Source organism: Triticum urartu, chromosome 5 (genome assembly GCF_003073215.2).
Source record: "Triticum urartu cultivar G1812 chromosome 5, Tu2.1, whole genome shotgun sequence".
NCBI classification, from domain to species: Eukaryota; Viridiplantae; Streptophyta; class Magnoliopsida; order Poales; family Poaceae; genus Triticum; species Triticum urartu.
In genome coordinates this window covers 612,396,985-612,405,754 of record NC_053026.1, presented here as the reverse complement: position 1 = coordinate 612,405,754, position 8,770 = coordinate 612,396,985, and the positions used below count along the sequence as shown (strand labels likewise).

The 8,770-nt window shown below is 48.4% G+C and overlaps 2 protein-coding genes across 2 annotated transcripts; one reads left to right on the top strand and one right to left on the bottom strand.

Moving 5' to 3' along the window:
• Nucleotides 1-853: 853 nt before the first annotated feature.
• Nucleotides 854-3,356, bottom strand: LOC125511237 (methyltransferase N6AMT1-like). The gene is made up of 3 exons (XM_048676564.1): nt 3,172-3,356; nt 2,924-3,089; nt 854-1,951 (listed from the first exon to the last, which is right to left on the bottom strand). The coding sequence occupies exons 2-3, from the start codon at nt 3,020-3,022 to the stop codon at nt 1,187-1,189; spliced, it is 864 nt and encodes a 287-aa protein (XP_048532521.1). The 5' UTR covers nt 3,023-3,089; nt 3,172-3,356; the 3' UTR covers nt 854-1,186.
• Nucleotides 3,357-3,387: 31 nt separating this feature from the next.
• On the top strand, nt 3,388-8,465 carry LOC125511236 (pentatricopeptide repeat-containing protein At1g74850, chloroplastic-like). The gene is made up of 5 exons (XM_048676563.1): nt 3,388-4,971; nt 5,236-5,651; nt 6,465-6,779; nt 6,868-6,975; nt 7,528-8,465. The coding sequence occupies exons 1-5, from the start codon at nt 3,541-3,543 to the stop codon at nt 7,865-7,867; spliced, it is 2,610 nt and encodes an 869-aa protein (XP_048532520.1). The 5' UTR covers nt 3,388-3,540; the 3' UTR covers nt 7,868-8,465.
• The last annotated feature ends 305 nt before the right edge of the window (nt 8,466-8,770 follow it).

Genomic DNA, 8,770 nt, shown 5'->3' with positions numbered 1-8,770 from the left:
ATCACAGTTGCCGTGTGTGTACCGAGTTGCCACATTCGCGTAACTGCAGTTGCCGTCCACAACATAGGAGTGTCGTGTGGGCAAAAAACAGTTCGCCCACACGCGCATGACCTAGATGGTGGCTGTGTGGGCAGAAACTAGTTCGCCCACACAACGCAGATGGCAAACAGCGTGGTGCGGGCGTGTGGGCAAACTTTCCAACGCCCACACACCAGCCCCATCCTACGTGGCACAAAAAATCAACCTTTTTCGTGCCAAGATTCGTGCAAAAGGCACTGGACGACGATCCAGGCATGTGGACGAGTTGGGGAACGCCCACACGTGTGGGCGTTAGACTTTTCGTATTATATTATATTATAAACAAGAGAGGATCCAACTCTGCTAAAATTAACTTGATCTCTTGCATAATTTGTTTTGTTTTCTACCGGCTATGGAAGAAAATAAATCTTCTTGAACAACCATTTTGTTGTAACTCTAGACATTTACTCCTTGCTGAAGTTTCTGTGATCGATCAGGTTTAGTAAATATGATCTGTTCAAAAATTAGTAGTGTACTCACTCGCAAGAGGAAAGCTCATGGCAGATTTAACTCCTCCAAGTCCACTACATCTGTTCGAAGCTGCATGTAGACACGACAGTGCATCCGATCCAAGCTCATAAAATTCACCACCAATTACCTCAAACATATCTATCAAAACAAATGACGCGACCAGAGAACAAACCCAGATGCATCTTCCTGGGTATATAGGAGCAAGCATACCATCATACTGCTAAACAGACATCAAATTTTTTTGAACGTAGCTAACATTGCACAGATCCAGAAGTTGCGCTGAACTTCTCTCTGCAAGACAAAGTCGCAATTTAACAGCATATGACACATTCACGAAGGCAACAGATTCATTCATCATAGCACATATACACACTAACACGCATGGTGCCAACATAATAAGACAGCTGTTTTACCGACAAGAGAAAGTATGGTATGTTTCAACTACGATAGGTTGGGTTGCTCATTGGATCATATAGCTAAGTTCACCATGTCAGTCTGGTTTGTGTTCTCAGAGGACAGGCAGGTCTGAACTCCACAGTAACACCTCATTCAGACACTTTTACACATTACCGCCAAATTTCGCAAAGGTTTCCTTGCTTTGATATATTTCATGATAGGAGGGTCCAAACTGATGAGGTCAAGAACTGCCAGCGTTCTTATGCCAAAAGGATTTGAAAGGCAACTGTGAAAGCCACGACTCGGCACGTGGAGATCTACCGGACTGAGAAGCATTTGCGCCAGCAGCAGCATCTTGCCAGAACTTAAGAACATAAAGGCTCTCCTCGTCAGTACACCTCTTCAACAGAACACGTGACGCGAACCCCTTCTCGTTCATCAAATGGCATATGCCCAAAGGATCATTATCTTCAAGGGCAATCATGTAGAGACACCCTTTTTCTGACAGCAGCTCACGCACCGCAGGGAGAATCCGATCGATCACTTGGCGCCCATTCAACCCTCCAGCCCAAGATGAAGCAATGCCCTTCATCCCGATTTCTTCCTCTGGTGTTGGCACATAAGGAGGGTTCACAACAACCACATCAACCATGCCAGCCAGACGTTTCTCAAGTCCTGACACGATATCAGTAGCAATAACATCTGCATGAACACCATGGGCTTCAAGTGTTGCTTGAGTTGTCTCCACGGCATGTTGGTTGATGTCTGTTGCTAGGTACTGGGTTCCAGAGCCTAATTGCCTGAGCATGATGGCTAGAGAAGTGATGACATAGCCACTGCCACATCCTACTTCCATGCATAAACTCGGCTGTAGCGTCAGAAGTTGAGCTTTGTCAGAGAGCAGCGCATCAACAAGGGCAAAGGAATCATCACATGGTTCATAAACTTCCGGATGGCCTGCGACAAGCTGAATCTGGGCAGTGTTCAATGTCCTTGCTGATGCAGACTGAAAAAAAAGCAAAATTAGCATCAAATACTCCTAGCCAACACATTATCTGAAAGAAATATTGGTATGTACTTTAATTTAAAATCTTTTCAAAATTAGAAGAATGGGGAGAACTCTATGACAGAAAAAGTACAAAATACATCTTTTGTAGAGGGATGCCTTACTTTAAGGCCTATTTATCAAGAAATATATTTTATTGCCTTAAACTGAAGAGCCGCCTTGGGATGTACTTCATGTTCACTCTATCATAATAACCCATGCTCATCCAAAATTAACAACTCATATTTCGAATATCTTCAGGACAATATTTGTTCCCCTGCGATAAATCCACACATCCCTCCACTATGGCACAATAAATAAATTTGCTAGAGAAATTTCATTGGCAAGTCCAGATTGATGAGAGGGGAAGCAAACAGGATAAGACATAGGTGACACTACACGAACAAGGAACGAAGTAGACTGAAAACCAAGAAGAGAAACATTTGATAGTTCCAGTACAACTCATTGGCAATGGGGTCAGTATCAGGGTCAGCTATGGTAAGGGTACAGATAAGATAAGTGTGATGTTGTGAAGAAACAGTTGCAGCTGGACTTAGGTAGGCTATCACAACAAGGCAAACTATCTGATGTGCTTTTGAGGAGTACTAGAACAAAACCCACTTGTTATCTAACATTATCTTTTTTTAGCCATAGCAGCAAAAAGGGCTTGCTGGATTTAACAAATATTCCTAGAGCAAACCAGATTCCACAGCACAAGACAGGACGGAAGTACCATCCAATCTCCTCGTATTCTTAAAGAGGAACCCGCAGATGATTCTGAAACCGCATTCAAGCTCACGGGGTTTGATGTGATCGACGGTTGGACGGCCGCCTACGGGATTACTCAGTATCCATCGATCGAGAAGAGGATGTCCTGATCTAATCATCTAAGGCAAATAAAGCAAGGCGGGAGGGTGGGGAGAGCGGGCTGACCTTGCCCCTCTTGGGGAGGGTCCTGAGGTCGCAGCTGGCGGAGAGCTCCGCGAGCTTCCCCTCCACGGCCGACACCGCCGCGCCGTCGCCCGCCGACATGGAGCACCAACCAGACCCGCAACAGACGAGGAGGACGCCCCCGCGGCAGGATCAAGACCGCCGGCCCCTGCAGCGCGAGCACGGAATCGCGCGATCAGAAACGTATCTGGAAACCTCCGAAACGCAATAGGGGGTGGGGGGAACCGAACCTGCCCGGAGGAGCAGCGCTAGGGCCGGAGGGCGCAGCGGTGGGAGGACGGCGCGGATCTAGCGTGGGGCGGCGGCGGCGGCGGCGGAGTCTAGTGCGGGAGGGCGGCGGCGTTGGGCGGGGGAGGGAGGGGGGCGGCCGCCATGCTGCTGTTTTGGATTTCTGTTCTGGACTTCTGGTCCAGGCCTCGTGGGGAACGGAACGGGTTAGGCTTAGCCTGTTACGGGTCGGACTCTCTTCCTCCTCCCGAGTCCCAAGCTGAGTGGAGTCTATCCACTTCGGCAGCGAGCGGAAAAATCTCTCCCCAGTGGTGAAATCCAAAACCCCCACTCCCCCTCGCCGGCCGCCGCCGCCGCCGCATGCTCCAAGCATGGCGCTCGTCTCCACCACCACCGTCGCCTCCTCCTCGTCCTACCACTGCGACCACCCGCTCCGCCCAGCCGCCGCCAGGAGCTGGTGCCGCCCCAGGAGCCGCGGCGGGGGCAGGCTGGCGGTGCTGGCGCGGGCGCGGGGCCAGCTGACGACCACGCCCAAGGAGGAGGCGGCCCCGCCGGCGGGGGCGGGGGAGCGGGGCAGGTACTCGTACGAGGTGGACTCGCTGATCGACCGGCTGAGCAACCTGGCGCCGCGGGGCTCCATCGCGCGCTGCCTCGAGACGGCCAAGCACCGGCTCACGCTGCAGGACTTCGCGGCGGTGTACCGCGAGTTCTCCCGCCGCGGCGACTGGCAGCGCTCCGTGCGCCTCTTCAAGTACATGCAGCGCCAGTCCTGGTGCCGCCCCGACGAGCACATCCACGCCATCGTCATCGGCGTGCTCGGCCGCCAGGGCCCCGCCCTCCTCGACAAGTGCCTCGAGGTCTTCCAGGACCTCCCCGCCGACGCCCGCACCGCGCTCTCCTACACCTCCCTCATCGCCGCCTACGCCCGCAACGCGCTCCACGAGGACGCCCGCGCCCTGCTCGACCAGATGAAGGCCCAGGGCGTGGCCCCCACCGCCGCCACCTACAACACCGTGCTCGCCGCCTGCGCCCGCGCCGCTGACCCGCCCGTCCCCTTCGACATGCTCCTCGGCCTCTTCGCCGAGATGCGCCACGACCCCTCCCCGGCCGTGCGCCCCGACCTCACCACCTACAACACGCTCCTCGCCGCCGCCGCCGTGCGCTCCCTCAGCGACCAGTCCGAGATGCTGCTGCGCACCATGCTCGAGGCTGGCATTATGCCGGACACCGCGTCCTACCGTTACATTGTGGATGCCTTTGCCAATGCCTGTGACCTCTCCCGTGTCGCCGAGCTGTTCCGTGAGATGGCCGACACAGGGCACACACCGGACCCCTCCGCGTATCTCGGGCTCATGGAGGCTCACACCCGGATTGGTGCCACCGCTGAAGCTGTGGCCGTGCTACGGCAGATGCAGGCTGATGGCTGTGCGCCCACGGCTGCGACATACCGTGTCCTGCTCGATCAGTATGGAAAACAGGGGAGGTTTGATGGCGTGCGTGAGCTCTTCCGTGAGATGAGAACGGCTGTACCTCCAGACACGGCCACCTACAATGTGCTCTTCAATGTATTCGGCGATGGCGGGTTTTTCAAGGAGGTGGTGGAGCTCTTTCACGATATGCTTCGCACAGGGATAGAACCTGACATGGAGACCTGTGAAGGTGTCTTGGCTGCGTGTGGTCAGGGTGGTCTCCATGAGGATGCAAGAGAAGTTCTTGACTACATAACCAAAGAAGGAATGGTGCCTACTGCAAAGGCCTACACTGGCCTAATTGAAGCCCTTGGTCATGCAGCTATGTATGAGGTCAGCCTACGAACCAAATACTGCTTTATAATATACTCCCTCCGTTCCTAAATACAGTACAAGTCTTTTTAGAGATTCCACTACAAACTACATACGGATGTATATAGACATATTTTAAAGTGTAGATTCACTCATTTTGCTCCGTATGTAGTCCATAGTGGAATCTCTACGAAGACTTATATTTAGGAACGGAGGGAGTATGAGTCACTCTTAAGATAACCCTTTTGTGATGCAAATCTAATATTTCATTGATCCTCTATCCAGGAGGCCTATGTTGCATTCAACATGATGACTGAAATCGGTAGCTTGCCAACCATAGAGACCTATAATTCTCTTGCAAATGTGTTTGCCAAGGGCGGGCTCTTCCGGGAGGCTGAGTCCGTCTTTTCTCGGATGACCAACAGTGCTGGCATTCAGAAAAGCAAAGATTCGTATGATGCCCTCATCGAAGCATACTGCCAGGGTTCACAGTTGGATGATGCAGTGAAGGCATACATGGAGATGCGCAAGTCTAGGTTTAACCCTGATGAACGCTCCCTTGAGGGAGTACTCAATGCCTACTGCATAGCGGGTGTTATAGATGAGAGCAAAGAGCAGTTTGAAGAGATCAGATCCAACATGACTATGCCTAGCATTATTGCTTATTGCATGATGTTGTCACTATATGCAAGGAACGACAGGTATTGGTCAAACAGAACTATTCGCCTTTATAATCTGTCAAACTTCTGCACTCCAACTTAACATTGCTGACTGATCATATGCAAGCATTGAGATGAAATCTGTGCCAATTATGTTTTACTATTTCTGTTAAAAGATGTACAAACTTTGGATCTTCAGTTAGATAAATCACAAAGCTGACCATCAACCTATGCCTCTAAGCAAGCGGACTGGCTCACTGGGCAATAGGACAAGAAGATCTACAAACTCTAGACGTTCAGTTAGAGTTGCCAGCCTTTTTTTTGAAGATTGCTAATCAAAACATAAATTCAAATGACCGGTATGCTGCTCCTATGTTCTTTCAGTTAATATGATATGGCATATGCATGTCATTCTGTACTAGGATATTTGTTGCTTGGATTTTTTACAGTCCTACTTACATTTTCAGAAGCTGTATAGTCCTTTAAAGTATTAACCATGGTCTTTGATGGGTTTGACTCCACAATTATTATGTGATCATGCACTTGAGTTTCCATAATGATTTGGGCTGGAATTTCTGCCCCTTTTTCTTGTGTTCTATTTCTGGTATTTATCATGCTTAAATTGTTTGGGTCTACTGATCTAGATTTGACCTGCATCATACAGGCAACATTGGCATATACATAGCCAGAAGTAAAATGATTGGATGCAGGCATAATTGTGTTTGTTGCAACTTACATCGACATAATCTATATCCAGAAGTGCCCTGAGATTTTTCTCTTTTTTTTTGCAGCCTACAGTTTTAACAAATGCTTCTAATGTGATATTATTGCAATGTGATCGATTTGTGATTTCAGGTGGGCTGATGCTTATGATTTGCTGGAAGAAATGAAAAAAAACCGTGCTAGTAATACACATCAAGTGATTGCTTCTATGATAAAAGGGGAGTATGATGATAGCTCTAATTGGCAAATGGTTGAATACGTCCTTGACAGCAGTAACTTGGAAGGATGTGACTACAGTTTACGATTTTTTAATGCTCTCCTTGATGCGCTTTGGTGGTTCGGCCAAAAAGCTCGGGCTGCAAGGGTTCTAGAGCATGCAGTAAGTTATGGGCTCTTCCCTGAATTATCCCGTGACACCAAGCTGGTCTGGTCTCTAGATGTACATAGGTAATGTGATTTCTAATTGCTGTTTTTTCATTTACTGGTCCAGTTTTATATTTGTCATCAGCCTTTACTAGGTTTGTTTACATTTCAGGATGTCAGTTGGTGGGGCATTAGTGGCTGTGTCAGTATGGCTCAATAAACTTTATGACAGACTAAAAAGAGAGAAAGACCTTCCCCAACTGGCCTCTGTTGTTGTATTGTAAGCTTTCTGCCTAAGTCAATGTTCCTTTCCTATTATCGTGTTCTGTTTCTGCTCTGGAATTGGTTTATTTTGATCGATGTGCTCACAAAAAGGAAGTATATCTTAAGCTGATGTGACCATGCTTTCTTCATAGAATTGGCAATGCTCCTGTCATTTTCCCGGGAAGCAATGCAGTGGTAGTTCTACTTGAATGAAGGGCTGCAGAAATAAAAGTAACATAGATATATATCATTTCCAGATGAAAAAGTTCGCAAAAAATAGAAGTTGATTTTGAGTTGCTTCAATAGATTTTAACTACTCCCTCCAATCTCAAAATGACGCGCTGCTTCAATACATTTTAAGCTGCTTCAGTAGTGTCAAAATACATCTTACATTATGGGACGGAGGGAGTACATCATTTCCGCAGAGCAAAGTTCCTTTGTAGTAGGAATCATTCAATATCGTTATAGATCGTCATGCCCATGGTTGGATTTTCATAGAAATAATTAACCTTTTGTAACAATATTTTTCTCTTGTCCTACTTTGGCCTGACAGTTTTTTTACTACCAGGAGGGGGGAAATGGAGAAAAGCACGGTCACAAGAGGACTGCCGATCTCAAAAGTTGTGTACTCCTTTCTCAACGACACGCTGTCTGCATCGTTCCATTACCCAAAATGGAACAAGGGGCGAGTCATATGCCTGAAGTCCCAGCTGAAAAAGCTGCAGGCGGCCATAGATTCCTCGAACGGAGCGGCCATCCCCGGCTTTGTCCACATGACTGACTCCCGCCTGCCGTCGCCTGGCTCGAAGGTATACACCCGGGAGCCCCAGGTTGAGAACGGCTCGGCCCATTCCACCGCTGAATCGTTGGTAGAAGAAGAAAAGGAGTCGGAACTCCTCGCGCTGTGAGCCCCGGGTTGCGGATACGGTATTATCTGGTTGTGAGCCAGGGGAAGATGAGGTGCAGGATAGCAGTTTTGGGGTTTGGGCATCCAGTCTGTTCAGCTCTTCACGCCTGTGCGGCAAGAATGACGATAGATACCATCCCTTTGCAGCGGCTTGCTTGCTTCAATTATACCCGGTGGGTGCTGCTGCTGAGAATTTCACGCATCTTGCCCAGAACCGCTGTACGTGCAAGAGCTCCTGACACCTTGGACAGTAGTGGACTTCAGGTTCATCTCAGGATTTAGCGCTCCGTAGGTAGGACCAGATTATGCATGTTTGTTTCTAGTAATAGTTGGCTCGCTTTCTCTATATCGACATCCCGTGCTTTCGATACAGCAAGCATGAACTTGTTTTTGGTTTCACCTGGGCAACGATGCCACACTGTAAAACATTTCTGGTGAGTCTCAGCGAAGCATTTCTGGCAGAGTAGACGCTAGGAGTTTTGTAGAACTGCATGATAACTGTTGTATGTAAGCTGCTGGAGTGCTGGTGTTTAAAAGTTTAAACATCTTGTAATACACATTTATTTAGACAATTTTGGTAAATCCTTTTGTTTTTGCAATGCACCTAGCTCAAATTCTTGTATTCTGTCTGTGGATTACATGTAAAGGAAGGTTGAGTGAGAATGATGGAGTATTTAGCAGTGATGTTATGTCACATGTGAGTTTTTCTTTTGAAGGTACGTCACATGTGAATTTTTTTTGAGGATCACGTGCGAGTTAAAACGATGAAGATTGTGTGAATGTGTCACGCCAACTAAAAATTAGGTGTGTGTCACTGGCATGTGGGGCCATCCTTGCGATTTCGTCGCTGAGATTTTTTTGTTTTTTGAGGTAAATTTCCTGGCTGAGATGGGGCTTTGCTTCC

Excerpts from the sequence above, each read along its gene's own strand:
- LOC125511237 (XM_048676564.1), bottom strand. The coding sequence starts at position 3,022 with ATGTCGGCGGGCGACGGCGCGGCGGTGTCGGCCGTGGAGGGGAAGCTC. Across the intron at positions 1,952-2,923 it reads CCCTCCCCAAGAGGGGCAAG|TCTGCATCAGCAAGGACATT; the intron begins GTCAGCCCGCTC and ends CTTTTTTTTCAG.
- LOC125511236 (XM_048676563.1), top strand. The coding sequence starts at position 3,541 with ATGGCGCTCGTCTCCACCACCACCGTCGCCTCCTCCTCGTCCTACCAC. Across the intron at positions 4,972-5,235 it reads GTCATGCAGCTATGTATGAG|GAGGCCTATGTTGCATTCAA; the intron begins GTCAGCCTACGA and ends TCCTCTATCCAG. Across the intron at positions 6,976-7,527 it reads CTGGCCTCTGTTGTTGTATT|GAGGGGGGAAATGGAGAAAA; the intron begins GTAAGCTTTCTG and ends TTTTACTACCAG.